This window comes from Oncorhynchus gorbuscha, linkage group LG11, assembly GCF_021184085.1.
Source record: "Oncorhynchus gorbuscha isolate QuinsamMale2020 ecotype Even-year linkage group LG11, OgorEven_v1.0, whole genome shotgun sequence".
In the NCBI taxonomy this organism is placed as follows: Eukaryota; Metazoa; Chordata; class Actinopteri; order Salmoniformes; family Salmonidae; genus Oncorhynchus; species Oncorhynchus gorbuscha.
In genome coordinates this window covers 84,821,000-84,843,305 of record NC_060183.1, presented here as the reverse complement: position 1 = coordinate 84,843,305, position 22,306 = coordinate 84,821,000, and the positions used below count along the sequence as shown (strand labels likewise).

Below are 22,306 nucleotides of genomic sequence, written 5' to 3'. Positions count from 1 at the left end.
AATGTCCTCTGGTCTGATGAAACAAAAATAGAACTGTTTGGCCATAATGATCATCGTTATGTTTGAAGGAAAAAGGGGGAGGCTTGCAAGCCGAAGAACACCATCCCAACTGAGAAGCACAGGGGTGGAAGCATCATGTTGTGGGGGTGCTTTGCTGCAGGAGGAACTGGTGCACTTCACAGAGTAGATGGCAAATGATGTGGATATATTGAAGCAACATCTCAAGATGGTCGCAAATGAGTCTTCCAAATGGACAATGACCCCAAGCATACTTCCAAAGTTGTGTCAAAATGGCTTAAGGACAACAAAGTCAAGGTATTGGAGTGGCCATCACAAAGCCCTGACCTCAATCCTATAGAAAATGTGTGAGCAGAACTGAAAAAGCATGTGGAGCGAGGAGGCCTTCAAACCTGACTCAGTTACACCGGCTCTGTCAGGAGGAATGGGCCAAAATTCACCCAACTTATTGTGGGAAGCTTGTGGAAGGCTACCTGAAACATTTGACCCAAGTTAAACAATTTAAAGGCAATGCTAACAAATACTAATTTTGTGTATGTAAACTTCTGACCCACTGGGAATGTGATGAAAGAAATAAAAGCTGAAATAAATCATTCACTCTACTATTATTCTGACATTTCACATTTATAAAATAAAGTGGTGATCCTAACTGACCTAAGACAGGGAATTTATACTAGGATTAAAATGTCAGGAATTGTGAAAAACTGAGTTTACATGTATTTGGCTCAGGTGTATGTAAACTTCCCACTTCAACTGTAGGTTCAAGGTTCAAAACTAGAGCTGAATGGAACCTCCATTATCTATTGGGAAATACCTAGTGATAAGACACACATCAGCCCTAGGGATAAGAAACACATCAGCCCTAGGGATAAGACACACATCAGCCCTAGGGATAAGACACACATCAGCCCTAGGGATAAGACACACATCAGCCCTAGGGATAAGACACACATCAGCCCTAGGGATAAGACACACATCAGCCCTAGGGATAAGACACACATCAGCCCTAGGGATAAGACACACATCAGCCCTAGCGATAAGACACACATCAGCCGTAGGGATAAGAAACACATCAGCCCTAGGGATAAGACACACATCAGCCCTAGGGATAAGACACATCAGCCCTAGGGATAAGACACACATCAGCCCTAGTGATAAGACACACATCAGCCCTAGCGATAAGACACACATCAGCCCTAGCGATAAGACACACATCAGCCCTAGCGATAAGAAACACATCAGCCCTAGGGATAAGACACACATCAGCACATCAGCCCTAGGGATAAGAAACACATCAGCCCTAGTGATAAGAAACACATCAGCCCTAGGGATAAGACACACATCAGCACATCAGCCCTAGGGATAAGACACACATCAGCCCTAGTGATAAGACACACATCAGCCCTAGGGATAAGACACACATCAGCCCTAGGGATAAGACACACATCAGACCTAGGGATAAGACACACATCAGCCCTAGGGATAAGACACACATCAGCCCTAGTGATAAGACACACATCAGCCCTAGGGATAAGACACACATCAGCCCTAGGGATAAGACACACATCAGCCCTAGTGATAAGACACACATCAGCCCTAGGGATAAGACACACATCAGCCCTAGCAATAAGAAACACATCAGCCCTAGGGATAAGACACACATCAGCCCTAGGGATAAGACACACATCAGCCCTAGCAATAAGAAACACATCAGCCCTAGTGATAAGACACACATCAGCCCTAGGGATAAGACACACATCAGCCCTAGGGATAAGACACACATCAGCCCTAGTGATAAGACACACATCAGCCCTAGGGATAAGACACACATCAGCCCTAGCAATAAGAAACACATCAGCCCTAGGGATAAGACACACATCAGCCCTAGGGATAAGACACACATCAGCCCTAGCAATAAGAAACACATCAGCCCTAGGGATAAGACACACATCAGCCCTAGGGATAAGAAACACATCAGCCCTAGGGATAAGACACACATCAGCCCTAGGGATAAGACACACATCAGCCCTAGGGATAAGACACACATCAGCCCTAGTGATAAGACACACATCAGCCCTAGGGATAAGACACACATCAGCCCTAGCAATAAGAAACACATCAGCCCTAGGGATAAGACACACATCAGCCCTAGCAATAAGAAACACATCAGCCCTAGGGATAAGACACACATCAGCCCTAGCAATAAGAAACACATCAGCCCTAGGGATAAGACACACATCAGCCCTAGGGATAAGACACACATCAGCCCTAGGGATAAGACACACATCAGCCCTAGGGATAAGAAACACATCAGCCCTAGGGATAAGACACACATCAGCCCTAGGGATAAGACACACATCAGCCCTAGGGATAAGACACACATCAGCCCTAGGGATAAGAAACACATCAGCCCTAGGGATAAGACACACATCAGCCCTAGGGATAAGACACACATCAGCCCTAGGGATAAGACACACATCAGCCCTAGGGATAAGATACACATCAGCCCTAGGGATAAGACACACATCAGCCCTAGGGATAAGACACACATCAGCCCTAGGGATAAGATACACATCAGCCCTAGGGATAAGACACACATCAGCCCTAGGGATAAGAATCATGAAATTGGTGTAAGAATGCGTCCCAAATGGCACCCTATTCCCTATGCAGTGCACTACTTTTGACCAGGGTAGTGCACTGTGTAGGGAATAGGGCACCATTTGGGACAGAGTGTTTGTTTCTTACCTCGTATTCCGCTGTCGCAAATCCACACCAGGCCATGCTTTGCCCCCTCATAACCTGGCATGAGGTTATTAATCTTTGGGTTGATGCCAACCTTCTTCCCCCCTGGAATGGAAACAAACAATGTCAGCTGTCTGGCCTGAGGTGTCCCAGCCATAACGACAGACTGATCGAACTTCTGTTAAACTAAATGGCCACACCAAGCCGTTCAGGGTCGTCTGTTAAACTAAATGTCCACACCAAGCCGTTCAGGGTCGTCTGTTAAACTAAATGGCCACACCAAGCCGTTCAGGGTCGTCTGTTAAACTAAATGGCCACACCAAGCCGTTCAGGGTCGTCTGTTAAACTAAATGGCCACATCAAGCCGTTCAGGGTCGTCTGTTAAACTAAATGGCCACACCAAGCCGTTCAGCGTCGTCTGTTAAACTAAATGGCCACACCAAGCCGTTCAGGGTCGTCTGTTAAATTAAATGGCCACACCAAGCCGTTCAGGGTCGTCTGTTAAACTAAATGGCCACACCAAGCCGTTCAGGGTCGTCTGTTAAATTAAATGGCCACACCAAGCCGTTCAGGGTCGTCTGTTAAACTAAATGGCCACACCAAGCCGTTCAGGGTCGTCTGTTAAATTAAATGGCCACATCAAGCCGTTAGGTCTCTAACCGATGGGCAGAGAGTATAATGGCCACACCAAGCCCTTCAGTCTAACAGAGAGTATAATGGCCACACCAAGCCCTTCAGTCTCTAACAGAGAGTATAATGGCCACACCAAGCCCTTCAGTCTAACAGAGAGTATAATGGCCACACCAAGCCCTTCAGTCTAACAGAGAGTATAATGGCCACACCAAGCCCTTCAGTCTAACAGAGAGTATAATGGCCACACCAAGCCCTTCAGTCTAACAGATGGGCAGAGAGTATAATGGCCACACCAAGCCCTTCAGTCTAACAGATGGGCAGAGAGTATAATGGCCACACCAAGCCCTTCAGTCTAACAGATGGGCAGAGAGTATAATGGCCACACCAAGCCCTTCAGTCTAACAGATGGGCAGAGAGTATAATGGCCACACCAAGCCCTTCAGTCTAACAGATGGGCAGAGAGTATAATGGCCACACCAAGCCCTTCAGTCTCTAACAGAGAGTATAATGGCCACACCAAGCCCTTCAGTCTCTAACAGAGAGTATAATGGCCACACCAAGCCCTTCAGTCTAACAGATGGACAGAGAGTATAATGGCCACACCAAGCCCTTCAGTCTCTAACAGAGAGTATAATGGCCACACCAAGCCCTTCAGTCTCTAACAGAGAGTATAATGGCCACACCAAGCCCTTCAGTCTCTAACAGAGAGTATAATGGCCACACCAAGCCCTTCAGTCTCTAACAGAGAGTATAATGGCCACACCAAGCCCTTCAGTCTCTAACAGAGAGTATAATGGCCACACCAAGCCCTTCAGTCTAACAGATGGGCAGAGAGTTTAATGGCCACACCAAGCCCTTCAGTCTAACAGATGGACAGAGAGTATAATGGCCACACCAAGCCCTTCAGTCTCTAACAGAGAGTATAATGGCCACACCAAGCCCTTCAGTCTAACAGAGAGTATAATGGCCACACCAAGCCCTTCAGTCTAACAGAGAGTATAATGGCCACACCAAGCCCTTCAGTCTCTAACAGAGAGTATAATGGCCACACCAAGCCCTTCAGTCTAACAGAGAGTATAATGGCCACACCAAGCCCTTCAGTCTCTAACAGAGAGTATAATGGCCACACCAAGCCCTTCAGTCTAACAGAGAGTATAATGGCCACACCAAGCCCTTCAGTCTCTAACAGAGAGTATAATGGCCACACCAAGCCCTTCAGTCTCTAACAGAGAGTATAATGGCCACACCAAGCCCTTCAGTCTAACAGAGAGTATAATGGCCACACCAAGCCCTTCAGTCTCTAACAGATGGGCAGAGAGTATAATGGCCACACCAAGCCCTTCAGTCTAACAGATGGGCAGAGAGTATAATGGCCACACCAAGCCCTTCAGTCTAACAGATGGGCAGAGAGTATAATGGCCACACCAAGCCCTTCAGTCTAACAGATGGACAGAGAGTATAATGGCCACACCAAGCCCTTCAGTCTAACAGAGAGTATAATGGCCACACCAAGCCCTTCAGTCTCTAACAGAGAGTATAATGGCCACACCAAGCCCTTCAGTCTAACAGAGAGTATAATGGCCACACCAAGCCCTTCAGTCTCTAACAGAGAGTATAATGGCCACACCAAGCCCTTCAGTCTAACAGATGGGCAGAGAGTATAACGGCCACACCAAGCCCTTCAGTCTCTAACAGAGAGTATAATGGCCACACCAAGCCCTTCAGTCTAACAGATGGACAGCGAGTATAACGGCCACACCAAGCCCTTCAGTCTCTAACAGAGAGTATAATGGCCACACCAAGCCCTTCAGTCTAACAGATGGACAGAGAGTATAACGGCCACACCAAGCCCTTCAGTCTAACAGAGAGTATAATGGCCACACCAAGCCCTTCAGTCTAACAGATGGACAGAGAGTATAATGGCCACACCAAGCCCTTCAGTCTAACAGATGGGCAGAGAGTATAATGGCCACACCAAGCCCTTCAGTCTCTAACAGAGAGTATAATGGCCACACCAAGCCCTTCAGTCTCTAACAGAGAGTATAATGGCCACACCAAGCCCTTCAGTCTCTAACAGAGAGTATAATGGCCACACCAAGCCCTTCAGTCTCTAACAGAGAGTATAATGGCCACACCAAGCCCTTCAGTCTCTAACAGAGAGTATAATGGCCACACCAAGCCCTTCAGTCTAACAGAGAGTATAATGGCCACACCAAGCCCTTCAGTCTAACAGAGAGTATAATGGCCACACCAAGCCCTTCAGTCTCTAACAGAGAGTATAATGGCCACACCAAGCCATTCAGTCTAACAGAGAGTATAATGGCCACACCAAGCCCTTCAGTCTAACAGAGAGTATAATGGCCACACCAAGCCCTTCAGTCTAACAGAGAGTATAATGGCCACACCAAGCCCTTCAGTCTAACAGAGAGTATAATGGCCACACCAAGCCCTTCAGTCTCTAACAGAGAGTTTAATGGCCACACCAAGCCATTCAGTCTCTAACAGAGAGTATAATGGCCACACCAAGCCCTTCAGTCTAACAGATGGACAGAGAGTATAATGGCCACACCAAGCCCTTCAGTCTCTAACAGAGAGTTTAATGGCCACACCAAGCCCTTCAGTCTCTAACAGAGAGTATAATGGCCACACCAAGCCATTCAGTCTAACAGATGGACAGAGAGTATAATGGCCACACCAAGCCCTTCAGTCTAACAGAGAGTATAATGGCCACACCAAGCCCTTCAGTCTAACAGAGAGTATAATGGCCACACCAAGCCCTTCAGTCTCTAACAGAGTTTAATGGCCACACCAAGCCCTTCAGTCTCTAACAGAGAGTATAATGGCCACACCAAGCCCTTCAGTCTAACAGATGGACAGAGAGTATAATGGCCACACCAAGCCCTTCAGTCTCTAACAGAGAGTTTAATGGCCACACCAAGCCCTTCAGTCTCTAACAGAGAGTATAATGGCCACACCAAGCCCTTCAGTCTAACAGAGAGTATAATGGCCACACCAAGCCCTTCAGTCTAACAGAGAGTATAATGGCCACACCAAGCCCTTCAGTCTAACAGAGAGTATAATGGCCACACCAAGCCCTTCAGTCTCTAACAGAGAGTATAATGGCCACACCAAGCCCTTCAGTCTCTAACAGAGAGTATAATGGCCACACCAAGCCCTTCAGTCTAACAGAGAGTATAATGACCACACCAAGCCCTTCAGTCTAACAGATGGGCAGAGAGTATAATGGCCACACCAAGCCCTTCAGTCTCTAACAGAGAGTATAATGGCCACACCAAGCCCTTCAGTCTAACAGAGAGTATAATGGCCACACCAAGCCCTTCAGTCTAACAGAGAGTATAATGGCCACACCAAGCCCTTCAGTCTAACAGAGAGTATAATGGCCACACCAAGCCCTTCAGTCTAACAGAGAGTATAATGACCACACCAAGCCCTTCAGTCTAACAGATGGGCAGAGAGTATAACGGCCACACCAAGCCCTTCAGTCTCTAACAGAGAGTATAATGGCCACACCAAGCCCTTCAGTCTAACAGAGAGTATAATGGCCACACCAAGCCCTTCAGTCTCTAACAGAGAGTATAATGGCCACACCAAGCCCTTCAGTCTCTAACAGAGAGTATAATGACCACACCAAGCCCTTCAGTCTAACAGAGAGTATAATGGCCACACCAAGCCCTTCAGTCTCTAACAGAGAGTATAATGGCCACACCAAGCCCTTCAGTCTAACAGAGAGTATAATGGCCACACCAAGCCCTTCAGTCTAACAGAGAGTATAATGGCCACACCAAGCCCTTCAGTCTCTAACAGAGAGTATAATGGCCACACCAAGCCCTTCAGTCTCTAACAGAGAGTATAATGACCACACCAAGCCCTTCAGTCTAACAGAGAGTATAATGGCCACACCAAGCCCTTCAGTCTCTAACAGAGAGTATAATGGCCACACCAAGCCCTTCAGTCTAACAGAGAGTATAATGGCCACACCAAGCCCTTCAGTCTCTAACAGAGAGTATAATGGCCACACCAAGCCCTTCAGTCTAACAGAGTTTAATGGCCACACCAAGCCCTTCAGTCTCTAACAGAGAGTATAATGGCCACACCAAGCCATTCAGTCTAACAGAGAGTATAATGGCCACACCAAGCCCTTCAGTCTCTAACAGAGTTTAATGGCCACACCAAGCCCTTCAGTCTCTAACAGAGAGTATAATGGCCACACCAAGCCCTTCAGTCTAACAGATGGACAGAGAGTATAATGGCCACACCAAGCCCTTCAGTCTCTAACAGAGAGTTTAATGGCCACACCAAGCCCGTCAGTCTAACAGAGAGTTTAATGGCCACACCAAGCCCGTCAGTCTAACAGAGTTTAATGGCCACACCAAGCCCGTCAGTCTAACAGAGAGTATAATGGCCACACCAAGCCCTTCAGTCTCTAACAGAGAGTATAATGGCCACACCAAGCCCTTCAGTCTAACAGATGGACAGAGAGTATAATGGCCACACCAAGCCCTTCAGTCTCTAACAGAGAGTATAATGGCCACACCAAGCCCTTCAGTCTCTAACAGAGAGTATAATGGCCACACCAAGCCCTTCAGTCTCTAACAGAGAGTATAATGGCCACACCAAGCCCTTCAGTCTCTAACAGAGAGTATAATGGCCACACCAAGCCCTTCAGTCTCTAACAGAGAGTATAATGGCCACACCAAGCCCTTCAGTCTAACAGAGAGTATAATGGCCACACCAAGCCCTTCAGTCTCTAACAGAGAGTATAATGGCCACACCAAGCCCTTCAGTCTAACAGATGGACAGAGAGTATAATGGCCACACCAAGCCCTTCAGTCTAACAGAGAGTATAATATAGTCACATTTTGCAACCATTTAAAAAGCAACAAATCCCTTTGACAACACCCTGTCTGGCATCAACATGAGTCAGAACCATTTATTCTAGTGTCAAAATAGACTACAAAGTGTAAATAGGATATTTTTGGTCATGAAGTCAGTCTGGTAGAAAACAGAGATTTGAACATCCGTCTGCATCACAACGGGTAAATGAAGGTTGGGGTTTTATTTGTCCATTTGCTCACTAACATGGAGTGAACAGCTGCTGTATTGCTCTCTACCCAATACCACAGACGGTGAGAAAGAACTGCTCAGGAGCTCTGACTGTTTACACAAGACAACACGGCGTCTCTAGGGTTGCACATTTTGGGGAATATTCAGAGGTGGAAACTTTCCTTGGGAATTAACGGGAATATATGCAAATTAATATTAATACTATTTAAAAGTTAGATTTTTTTTTTGTATTGGATATATTGTCCATATCATATGGAGACCGAACCAGAAAACTTTAACCTTACCATAAGTAGACACCATTGCAAATTATTAAATCCTTCCAATAGAAATTTTAAAAACTATTTAGTTATGAACTGAACTTTAATTAAATGACTCTCCACATGGGATGATTTCACTGAACAACAATAGAAAGGGAATATTGAATGACCCCAATGATCCATCGCATCTCCCAAAAACATTTTCAACATCTGTGAAAAGATAGTCTAGAAACTAAAGCTTTGATTGGCTTCCTCTCAGGCTTCCACGTCGTCTCCTTGGTCCTCTTCAATGTTCACCTCTTGAACATCAGACTCTGAGGCCTCATCTTCACCGTCACTTTCCAACCTTGTTGAGGATGGCTCGTTGTCAGGCTCAAAAAGCCTCAAATTCACCCGGATAGACAATTTTTCAATCCTTGTATTGGTCAGCCTGTTGCGTGCTTTGGTGTGTGTGTTCTCAAACAAGGACCACTTGCGCAGTTGATGTTGGTGGGATTTGGAAGATGATGGAGGCAACATGGGAAAGAGCCTCAGATCCACGTGTTTGGGCTTCAGGCAGAAGTCTTCACGCTTATTGATGTATTTCAGAACTGCAGTTTCCTCTGCATGGAGCAACAGTGAAGTGGGCAGGGCAGTACGGATTTCTTCTCTTACATCTGCAAGCAGAGTCTGAACATCAGACAGGATGGCATTGTCTCCCTCAATCCGTGCAATGGCTACTACTATAGGTTTCAGGCTGCTTACCACTCTCTCCCAAAATGCATAATCCAGGAGGATCCTCTTGATGGGGCTGTCCATATTGGCAGACTGTGAAATTGCCATTTCTTAGAGAGACTCCTTCCCATTTACATTTACATTTAAGTCATTTAGCAGACGCTCTTATCCAGAGCGACTTACAAATTGGTGCATTCACCTTATGACATCCAGTGGAACAGTCACTTTACAATAGTGCATCTAAAACTTAAGGGGGGGTGAGAGGGATTACTTATCCTATCCTAGGTATTCCTTAAAGAGGTGGGGTTTCAGGTGTCTCCGGAAGGTGGTGATTGACTCCGCTGTCCTGGCGTCGTGAGGGAGTTTGTTCCACCATTGGGGGGCCAGGGCAGCGAACAGTTTTGACTGGGCTGAGCGGGAGCTGTACTTCCTCAGTGGTAGGGAGGCGAGCAGGCCAGAGGTGGATGAACGCAGTGCCCTTGTTTGGGTGTAGGGCCTGATCAGAGCCTGGAGGTACTGAGGTGCCGTTCCCCTCACAGCTCCGTAGGCAAGCACCATGGTCTTGTAGCGGATGCGAGCTTCAACTGGAAGCCAGTGGAGAGAACGGAGGAGCGGGGTGACGTGAGAGAACTTGGGAAGGTTGAACACCAGACGGGCTGCGGCGTTCTGGATGAGTTGAAGGGGTTTAATGGCACAGGCAGGGAGCCCAGCCAACAGCGAGTTGCAGTAATCCAGACGGGAGATGACAAGTGCCTGGATTAGGACCTGCGCCGCTTCCTGTGTGAGGCAGGGTCGTACTCTGCGGATGTTGTAGAGTAGGGGTGCAACTCTCGCTCTCTTGAAGACGGAAGGGACGTAGCCCTTCCCCTCCAGGAGACTGTCAAACAGGATGACAACACCACCCCAACAGGTGTTGCTGGGCAGCTTCAATGTGGTGCTCTTATTCTTCCCACTTTGCTTGGTGAGGTAGATTGCTGCTATAACTTGATGGCCCTTCACCTACCTAACTATTCCCTTGGCTCTCTTGTAGAGTGTATCCATTGTTTTCAGTGCCATGATGTCCTTGAAGAGCAGATTTAATGCATGAGCAGCACAGCCAATGGGTGTGATGTGAGGTTAGGACTCCTCCCACTTTAGACCAAGCAGCCTTCATGTTCACAGCATTGTCTGTCACCAGTGTAAATCCCTTCTGTGGTCCAAGGGCATTGATGACTGCCTTCAGCTCATCTGTAATGTAGATACCGGTGTGCCTGTTGTTCCTTGTGTCTGTGCTCTTGTAGAATACTGGTTGAGAGGTGGAGATGTAGTTAATTATTCCTTGCCCACGAACATTCGACCACCCATCAGAGATGATTGCAATGCAGTCCGCTTTCTCTAGGATTTGCTTGACCTTCACTTGAACTCTGTTGAACTCTGCATCTAGCAAATGAGTAGATAAAGCATGTCTGGTCGGAGGGGTGTATGCTGGGTGAAGAACATTCAGAAATCTCTTCCAACACACATTGTCTGTGAGCATCCAAAATATGCCACGAGACGTAGAATTGCCTATACTGTATCCCACAAAAAAAAGTTCACTGTTATAAGCTAACATTTTTGATGAATTTAAGCAAAAAAATCTTAAATTCCCGGGCGTATCTTCCCCTGGAAAAGTTCCGGAAAGTTTCCTGACCCTTTGCAACCCTAGTCGTGTTTTAACGTGACAAATACTGCATCAAACACCTTAGTTAGATGTCAAACTGATAAAAAATAAACAAAAAACATAAAATTAGTACAGATTTCTTGAGTTATGTTTATGAGTTATGTTAGATTCATTCTGGGGATTTTAAGGACATGAAACAGAGAGTTAATGTACAGGGCATTCAGAAAGTATTCAGACCCAATATCCCATAACGACACACAATATCCCATAACGACACACAATATCCCATAACTACACACAATATCCCATAACTACACACAATATCCCATAACTACACACAATACCCCATAACGACACACAATACCCCCATAACGACACACAATACCCCATAACGACACACAATACCCCATAACGACACACAATACCCCCATAACGACACACAATACCCCCATAACGACACACAATACCCCCATAACGACACACAACACCCCATGTAAGTCGCTCTGGATAAGAGCGTCTGCTAAATGACTTAAATGTAATGTAATGTAATAACGACACACAATACCCCATAACGACACACAATACCCCCATAACGACACACAATACCCCATAACGACACACAATACCCCCATAACGACACACAATACCCCCATAACGACACACAATACCCCCATAACTACACACAATACCCCCATAACTACACACATTACCCCATAACTACACACAATACCCCCATAACTACACACAATACCCCATAACTACACACAACACCCCCATAACGACACACAACACCCCCATAACGACACACAACACCCCCATAACGACACACAACACCCCCATAACGACACACAATACCCCATAACTACACACATTACCCCCATAACTACACACATTACCCCCATAACGACACACAACAAGTCTATATACATTGTGTGCAAAAGGCATGAGGTAGGCGAATATTTAACAATTTTGCAGATTAACACTGGAGTGATAAATGATCAGATGGTCATGTACAGGTAGAGATATTGGTGTGCAAAAGAGCAGAAAAGTAAATAAATAAAACAGTATGGGGATGAGGTAGGTGAAAATGGGTGGGCTATTTACCAATAGACTATGTACAGCTGCAGCAATCGGTTAGCTGCTCAGATAGCAGATGTTTGAAGTTGGTGAGGGAGATAAAAGTCTCCAACTTCAGCGATTTTTGCAATTCGTTCCAGTCACAGGCAGCAGAGTACTGGAACGAAAGGCGGCCAAATGAGGTGTTGGCTTTAGGGATGATCAGTGAGATACACCTGCTGGAGCGCGTGCTACGGATGGGTGTTGCCATCGTGACCAGTGAACTGAGATAAGGCGGAGCTTTACCTAGCATGGACTTGTAGATGACCTGGAGCCAATGGGTCTGGCGACGAATATGTAGCGAGGGCCAGCCGACTAGAGCATACAAGTCGCAGTGGTGGGTGGTATAAGGTGCTTTAGTGACAAAACGGATGGCACTGTGATAAACTGCATCCAGTTTGCTGAGTAGAGTGTTGGAAGCCATTTTGTAGATGACATCGCCGAAGTCGAGGATCGGTAGGATAGTCAGTTTTACTAGGGTAAGCTTGGTGGCGTGAGTGAAGGAGGCTTGTTGCGGAATAGAAAGCCGACTCTTGATTTGATTTTCGATTGGAGATGTTTGATATGAGTCTGGAAGGAGAGTTTGCAGTCTAGCCAGACACCTAGGTACTTATAGATGTCCACATATTCAAGGTCGGAACCATCCAGGGTGGTGATGCTAGTCGGGCATGCGGGTGCAGGCAGCGATCGGTTGAAAAGCATGCATTTGGTTTTACTAGCGTTTAAGAGCAGTTGAAGGACACGGAAGGAGTGTTGTATGGCATTGAAGCTCGTTTGGAGGTTAGATAGCACAGTGTCCAATGACGGGCCGAAAGTATATAGAATGGTGTCGTCTGCGTAGAGGTGGATCAGGGAATCGCCCGCAGCAAGACCAACATCATTGATATATACAGAGAAAAGATTCGGCCCGAGAATTGAACACTGTGGCACCTCCATAGAGACTGCCAGAGGACCGGACAGCATGCCCTCCAATTTGACACACTGAACTCTGTCTGCAAAGTAATTGGTGAACCAGGCAAGGCAGTCATCTGAAAAACCGAGGCTACTGAGTCTGCCGATAAGAATCTGGTGATTGACAGAGTCGAAGGCCTTGGCAAGGTCGATGAAGACGGCTGCACAGTACTGTCTTTTATCGATGGCGGTTATGATATCGTTTAGTACCTTGAGTGTGGCTGAGGTGCACCCGTGACCGGCTCGGAAACCAGATTGCACAGCGGAGAAGGTACGGTGGGATTCGAGATGGTCAGTGACCTGTTTGTTGACTTGGCTTTCGAAGACCTTAGATAGGCAGGGCAGGATGGCTATAGGTCTGTAACAGTTTGGGTCCAGGGTGTCTCCCCCTTTGAAGAGGGGGATGACTGCGGCAGCTTTCCAATCCTTGGGGATCTCGGACGATATGAAAGAGAGGTTGAACAGGCTGGTAATAGGGGTTGCGACAATGGCGGCGGATAGTTTCAGAAATAGAGGGTCCAGATTGTCAAGCCCAGCTGGTTTGTACGGGTCCAGGTTTTGGAGCTCTTTCAGAACATCTGCTATCTGGATTTGGGTAAAGGAGAACCTGGAGAGGCTTGGGCGAGGAGCTGCGGGGGGGCGGAGCTGTTGGACGAGGTTGGAGTAGCCAGGCGGAAGGCATGGCCAGCCGTTGAGAAATGCTTATTGAAGTTTTCGATAATCATGGATTTATCGGTGGTGACCGTGTTACCTAGCCTCAGTGCAGTGGGCAGCTGGGAGGAGGTGCTCTTGTTCTCCATGGACTTCACAGTGTCCCAGAACTTTTTGGAGTTGGAGCTACAGGATGCAAACTTCTGCCTGAAGAAGCTGGCCTTAGCTTCCCTGACTGACTGCGTGTATTGGTTCCTGACTTCCCTGAACAGTTGCATATCACGGGGACTATTCGATGCTATTGCAGTCCGCCACAGGATGTTTTTGTGCTGGTCGAGGGCAGTCAGGTCTGGAGTGAACCAAGGGCTGTATCTGTTCTTAGTTCTGCATTTTTTGAACGGAGCATGCTTATCTAAAATGGAGAGGAAGTTACTTTTAAAGAATGACCAGGCATCCTCAACTGACGGGATCTGGGGAAGAGCACCAACATATTTCTGCAGCATTGAAGGTCCCAAAGAACAGTGGCCTCCATCATTCTTAAATGGAAGAAGTTTGGAACCAGCAAGACACTTCCTAGAGCTGGCCACCCGACCAAACTGACCAATCCAGGGAGAAGGGCCTTGGTCAGGGAGGTGACCAATAACCCGGTGGTCACTCGGACAGGGCTCCCAAGTTCCTCTGTGGAGATGGCTGTCCTTCTGGAAGGTTCTCCCATCTCCGCAGCCCTCCACCAAATCAGGCCTTTATGGTAGAGTGGCCAGACAGAAGCCCATCTTCAGTAAATGGCACATGACGGACCGCTTGGCACCTAAAGGACTCTCAGACCATGAGAAACAAGATTCTTTGGTCTGATGAAACCAAGATTGAACTCTTTGGCCTGAATGCCAAGCGTCACGTCTGGAGGAAACCTGGCACCATTCCTACAGTGAAGCATGGTGGTGGCAGCATCATGCTGTGGGGATGTTTTTCAGCGGCAGGGACTGGGAGACTAGTCAGGAGCACTCAGGACCTCAGACTGGGGGCGAAGGTTCACCTTCCAACAGGACAATGACCCTAAGCACACAGCCAATACAATGCAGGAGTGGCTTTGGAACAAGTCTCTGAATGTCCTAGAGCCCGGACTTGAACCCGATCGAACATCTCTGGAGAGACCTGAAAATAGCTGTGCAGCGACACTCCCCATCCAACCTGACAGAGCTTGAGAGGATCTGCAGAGAAGAATGGGAGAAACTACCCAAATACAGGAGTGCCAAGCTTGTAGTGTCATACCCAAGAAGACTCGAGCCTGTAATCTTTGCCAAAGATGCTTCAACGAAGTACTGAGTAAAGAGTCTGAATAGTTATGTAAATGTGATAGAAATTAGCACACAATTTATTTTTTTTTAACGTTTTTGCTTTGTCATGATCGTGATGTTATGATGGGGTATTGTGATGTCATTATGGGGTATTGTGATGTCATGATGGGGTATTGTGATGTCATGATGGGGTATTAATACTTACACTACCGTTCAAAAGCTTGGGGTCACTTACAAATGTCCTTTTTTGTCCATTAAAATAACATCAAATTGATCAGAAATACAGTGTAGGCATTGTTAATGTTGTAAATGACTATTGTAGCTGGAAACGGCAGATTTTTTATGGAATATCTACATAGGTGAACAGATGCTCATTATCAGCAACCATCACTCCTGTGTTCCAATGGCACGTTGTCTTAGCTAATCCAAGTTTATCATTTTAAAAGGCTAATTGATCATTAGAAAACCCTTTAACAATTATTTTAGCACAGCTGAAAACTTGTTCTGATTAAAGAAGAAATACAACTGGCCTTTTTTAGACTAGTTGAGTGTCTGGAGCATCAGCATTTGTGGGTTCAATTACAGGCTCAAAATGTCCAGAAACAAAGACCTTTCTTCTAAAACTCAGTCTCTTCTTGTTCTGAGAAATTAAGGCTATTCCATGCGAGAAATCTGCCTTGAAGGCCAGCATCCCAGAGTCCAAAATCCTGTTTTTGCTTTGTCATTATGGGGTATTGTGATGTCATTATGGAGTATTATATTGGAGATTGATGAGGAAAAACATTTATTTTATCCATTTTAGAATAAGGCTGTAACATAACAAATGTGGAAAAAGTCAAGGGGTCTGAATACTTTCCGAATGTGCACATACAAAAACGTGGACACCATTTCAAATGAGTGGATTGAGCTATTTCAGCCACACCTGTTGCTGACAGGTGTATAAAAATCCAGCACACAGCCATGCAATCTCCATAGACAAACATTGGTAAGTCCATTCTACTGCCAAAGAGCTCAGTGACGTTCAACATGGCACTGTCATAGGATGCCACCTTTCCAACAAGTCAGTTCGTCAAATTTCTGCCCTGCTAGAGCTGGGTCAACTGTAAGTGCTGTTATTGTCAAGTGGAAAACGTCTAGGAGCAACAACGGCTCAGTCGCGAAGTGGTAGGCCACAAAAGCTCACAACAGGACGGCCGAGTGCTGAAAAGCGTATCGATCGTCTGTCCTCGGCTGCAACACTCACTACCAAGTTCCAAACTGCCTCTGGAAGTATCGTCAGCACAATAACTATTCGTTGGGAGCTTCATGAAATGGGTTTCCATGGCCGAGCAGCGGCACACAAGCCTAAGATCACCATGCGCAATGCCAAGCGTCGGCTGGAGTGGTGTTTAGCTCACCACCATTGGATTCTGGAGCAGTGTTCCCTGGAGGGATTTACATTTTTTACTTAACTAGGCAAGTCAGTTAAGAACACATTCTTATTTTCAATGACGGCCTAGGAACGGTGGGTTAACTGCCTTGTTCAGGGGCAGAACGACAGATTTTCACCTTGTCAGCACGGGTGACCCAATCTTGAGACCTTACAGTTAACTAGTCCAACGCTCTAACCACCAGCCTCTCATTGCACTCCACGAGAAGCCTGCCTGTTACGCGAATGCAGTAAGCCAAGGTAAGTTGCTAGCTAGCATTAAACGTATCTTATAAAAAACAATCAATCAATCATAATCACTAGTTATAACTACACAGGGTTGATGATATTACTAGTTTATCTAGTGTGTCCTGCGTTGCATATAATCGATGCAACGCTGGGGGATGATTTAACAAAAGCGCATTTGTGAAAAAACACAATCATTGGACGACTGTACCTAACCATAAACACCAATGCCTTTCTTAAAATCAATACACAGAAGTATATATTTTTTAAACCTGCATATTTAGCTAAAAGAAATCCAGGTTAGCAGGCAATATTAACCAGGTGAAATTGTGTCATTTGTCAGAGTCAAGAACATCCAATAGTCAAATGTATATGTCAAATGTATATGAAATACAAATGGTATAGAGAGAAATAGTCCTATAATTCCTATATTAACTGTAATAATAATAATATATATAATAACTTCAACCTAAAACCTCTTACCTTGGAATATTGAAGTCTCTTGTTAAAAGGAACCACCAGCTTTCATATGTTCTCATGTTCTGAGCAAGGAACTGAAACGTTAGCTTTTTTACATGGCACATATTGCACTTTTACTTCTCCAACACTTTGTTTTTGCATAATTTAAACCAAATTGAACACGTTTCATTATTTATTTGAGGCTAGATTTTATTGATGTATTATATTATGTTCAAATAAGTGTTCTTTCAGTATTGTTGTAATTGTCATTATCACAAATAAAATGTAAAAAATTGGCTTATATATCGGCCTTTTTTTGGTCCTCCAATAATCGGTATCGGCGCTGAAAAATCAGAATCGGTCGACCTCTAGTGCCAACTGTAAAGTTTGGTGGAGGAGGAATAATGGTCTGGGGCTGTTTTTCATGGTTCGGGCTAGTTCCAGTGAAGAGAAATCTTAACGCTACAGTGACATTCTAGATGATTCTGTGCTTCCAACTTTCTGGCAACAGTTTGGGGAAGGCCCTTTCCTGTTTCAGCATGACAATGCCCCCGTGCACAAAGCGAGGTCCATACAGAAATGGTTTGTCGAGATCAGTGAGGAACAACTTGACTGTCCTGCACAGAGCCCTGACCTCAACCTCATCTAACACCTTCGGGATGAATTGGAACGCTGACTGCCAGCCAGGCCTAATCACCCAACATCAGTGCCCGACCTCACTAATGCTCTTGTGGATGAATGGAAGCAAGTCCTTGCAGCAATGTTCCAACATCTAGTGGAAAGCCTTCCCAGAAGAGTGGAGGCTGTTATAGCAGCAATGTTCCAACATCTAGTGGAAAGCCTTCCCAGAAGAGTGGAGGCTGTTATAGCAGCAATGTTCCAACATCTAGTGGAAAGCCTTCCCAGAAGAGTGGAGGCTGTTATAGAAGCAATGTTCCAACATCTAGTGGAAAACCTTCCCAGAAGAGTAGGGGCTGTTATAGCAGCAAAGGAGGGGACCAACTCCATTTTAATGCCTATGATTTTGGAATGAGATATTCAACAAGCAGGTGTCCACATATTTTTGTTAGTGTAGTGTAGGCTTCCATGTGTACAGTGTCTCATAGGGGACAAACATCATAAACCAAACGGCGAATCGGTCAGGAGACACACCTCCCAGACTAGAATCTAGTTTTTATAATAATAATAATAATAATAATTATAATAATTATAATAAGTGCCAATCGGTGGTGCTTTAAAGGGATACTGTGAGATTTTGGTTGTTTATCTACTTACCAGTCAGACAAACACATGGATACTATTTTTATGTCCCTGTGTGCAGTTTCATTAGGACATTACATTTACTGTTGGATTAAAACATGGCAACTAGCAGGGGGGTTATATATTTAGAATGAACTAATGAGTTTCCACTTCCTCAGGTGATGAATTAGCACCAATTCAATAAGGCCTTCATATAGTATTGGTGTAAATAAAAGTCTAAATTGTCACCCCAAAATTCATTCACAATCAGTGAATAAGGCTCCATATCCTCCCTTCCAGAGGGCACGGTTAGATGTACCGGCGTCTTCATTGAATAACATCTCAGTAGTCTATTGCACCTCTTAATAAAGCACTGTGAATTACTTTATACTGACTTCATAAGATCACTACTCAAATGTAGTCTATTGGAGGGCCTCCCGGGTGCCGCAGTGGTTACGGGCGCTGTACTGCAGATCACTACTCAAATGTAGTCTATTGGAGGGCCTCCCGGGTGCCGCAGTGGTTAAGGGCGCTGTACTGCAGATCACTACTCAAATGTAGTCTATTGGAGGGCCTCCCGGGTGCCGCAGTGGTTACGGGCGCTGTACTGCAGATCACTACTCAAATGTAGTCTATTGTATCACGCTGCAGAATCTTTTTGGGGGGGCCACCGACTGAAATATTCCTGCCTTTCATACAGCACAGTGTGGATCCCTGTCTGTCAGACAGCACAGTGTGGATCCCTGTCTGTCAGACAGCACAGTGTGGATCCCTGTCTGTCAGACAGCACAGTGTGGATCCCTGTCTGTATTACAGCACAGTGTGGATCCCTGTCTGTATTACAGCACAGTGTGGATCCCTGTCTGCTGTTCATACAGCACAGTGTGGATCCCTGTCTGTATTACAGCACAGTGTGGATCCCTGTCTGTATTACAGCACAGTGTGGATCCCTGTCTGTCAGACAGCACTGTGTGGATCCCTGTCTGCTGTTCATACAGCACAGTGTGGATCCCTGTCTGTCAGACAGCACAGTGTGGATCCCTGTCTGCTGTTCATACAGCACCGTGTGGATCCCTGTCTGCTGTTCATACAGCACAGTGTGGATCCCTGTCTGTCAGACAGCACAGTGTGGATCCCTGTCTGTCAGACAGCACAGTGTGGATCCCTGTCTGCTGTTCATACAGCACAGTGTGGATCCCTGTCTGTCATACAGCACAGTGTGGATCCCTGTCTGTCATACAGCACCGTGTGGATCCCTGTCTGCTGTTCATACAGCACAGTGTGGATCCCTGTCTGTCAGACAGCACAGTGTGGATCCCTGTCTGTCAGACAGCACAGTGTGGATCCCTGTCTGTCAGACAGCACAGTGTGGATCCCTGTCTGTCAGACAGCACAGTGTGGATCCCTGTCTGCTGTTCATACAGCACAGTGTGGATCCCTGTCTGTCGTTCAGACAGCACAGTGTGGATCCCTGTCTGTCGTTCAGACAGCACAGTGTGGATCCCTGTCTGTCGTTCAGACAGCACAGTGTGGATCCCTGTCTGTCAGACAGCACAGTGTGGATCCCTGTCTGCTGTTCATACAGCACAGTGTGGATCCCTGTCTGCTGTTCATACAGCACAGTGTGGATCCCTGTCTGTCGTTCAGACAGCACAGTGTGGATCCCTGTCTGTCAGACAGCACAGTGTGGATCCCCCCACACAGAGCTTATTTATGGAATAGGGTGACATACTACACACACACACACACACACACACACACACACACACACACACACACACACACACACACACACACACACACACACACACACACACACACACACACACACACACACACACACACACACACACACACACACACACACACACACACACACACACACACACACACAGCTTATTTATGGAATAGGGTGACATTTGCCTCTATAGTCCAATAACACACATTTGACACATATACTGTATAGGTATATCACAAAAGTGAGTACACCCCTCACATTTTTGTAAATATTTGAGTATATCTTTTCATGTGACAACACTAAAGAAATCACACTTTGCTACAATGTAAAGTAGTGAGTGTACAGCTTGTATAACAGTGTAAATTTGCTGTCCCCTCAAAATAACTCAACACACAGACATTAATGTCTAAACCGCTGGCAACAAAAGTGAGTACACCCCTAAGTGAAAATGTCCAAATTGGGCCCAATAACACTCGTTAGTGTTACAAGGTCTCAGGTGTGAATGGGGAGCAGGTGTGTTAAATTTGGTGTCATCGCTCTCACACTCCCTCATACTGACTGGTCACTGGAAGTTCAACATGGCACCTCATGGCAAAGAACTCTCTTGAGGATCTAAAAAAAATGATTGTTGCTCTACATAAAGATGGCCTGGGCTATAAGAAGATTGCCAAGATCCTGAAACTGAGCTGCATCACGGTGGCCAAGACCATACAGCGGTTTAACTGGACAGGTTCCACTCAGAACAGGCCTCGCCATGCTCGACCAAAGTGCACGTGCTCAGCGTCATATCCAGAGGTTGTCTTTGAGAAATAGATGTATGAGTGCTGCCAGCATTGCTGCTGAGGTTGAATGGGTATATCTATGTATATACTAGTATGCCTTGGATGCAGTGTATACAACTGTTAACACCAGTGAGTTCCCCACTTCAATACTACACACAAACATATTTATTAGACAGATTGTAGAAATATCAGAAATATTAATGAACAGTTTGTTCTAATAATGCATCAAGCTCTTACCTATAAACAACCTAGCATCTACGTTGGGATATTTGCCCAGGAGCTTTTTACACACATCAACGGCTGGGTCGTCATAGTCCTGCACACATAACAGGATCTCATACTGGGGAGAGAAACACAGACAGGGAGAAACATTAGTCAAATACTGTAGAGAGAAACACAGACAGGGCCTCCCGGGTGGCGCAGTGGTCTAAGGCACTGCATCGCAGTGCTAGCTGTGACACCAGAGATTCTGGGTTCGAGCCCAGGCTCTGTCACAGCCGGCTGCGAACGGGAGGTCCATGGGGCGACGCGCAATTGGCCAAGCGGTAACCGGGTTAGGGGAGAGTTTGGACGGCAGGGATGTTCCCTGTCCCATCGTGCACTAGCGACTCCTGTGGCGGGCCAGGCGCAGTGCACGCTGACACATTGGTCCGGGTTGAATGGGCATTGTGTCAAGAAGCAGTGCGGCTTGGTTGGCTTGTGTTTCGGAGGACACATAGCTTTCGACCTTCGCCTCTCCCGAGCCCGTACGGGAGTTGTATTGATGAGACAAGACTGTAACTACCACCAATTGGATACCACAAAATATTTTTTTTTTTAAATGTCAAATAAGAGAAACACAGAGAGAAACATCAGTCCAATACTGTAGAGACAATAAGTCACGGACACCTTAACAGAGACATCTTAAGAGGGATCTGGGCCAAGGACTCGAACGGAGGCTTACGGAGCACAAATCACACAGGAGGAGTTTGCCGCGGGACACCGGTCTGAGCCGCCGCGGGACACCGGTCTGAGCCGACTCGGGACACCGGTCTGAGCCGCCGCGGGACACCGGTCTGAGCCGCCGCGGGACACCGGTCTGAGCAGCCTCGGGACACCGGTCTGAGCCGCCTCGGGACACCGGTCTGAGCCGCCACGGGACACCGGTCTGAGCCGCCGCGGGACACCGGTCTGAGTCGTTGAAATCACAGAGTGAAGCAGCGGACTAAGGCACTGCATCAGTCCTGAGGTAGCACTACAGCCAAGGGTTTGAGCCTCATACTGACAGCTGCCATGTTATTACCCTGGTCTGGTTAACGGGCCTCATACTGCCATGTTATTACCCTGGTCTGGT

At 46.4% G+C, this 22,306-nt stretch overlaps 1 protein-coding gene across 1 annotated transcript in view; it reads right to left on the bottom strand.

Moving 5' to 3' along the window:
* Window positions 1–22,306, bottom strand: part of LOC123989571 (ceramide glucosyltransferase-like) — a 47,658-nt gene that overhangs the window by 11,769 nt on the left and 13,583 nt on the right. The window contains exons 3-4 of the mRNA XM_046290687.1: window positions 21,211–21,313; window positions 2,764–2,865 (exon numbers count right to left, since the gene is read on the bottom strand). Of these exons, the coding sequence (XP_046146643.1) occupies window positions 2,764–2,865; window positions 21,211–21,313 (205 nt within the window). The remainder of the gene's footprint in view (window positions 1–2,763; window positions 2,866–21,210; window positions 21,314–22,306) is intronic.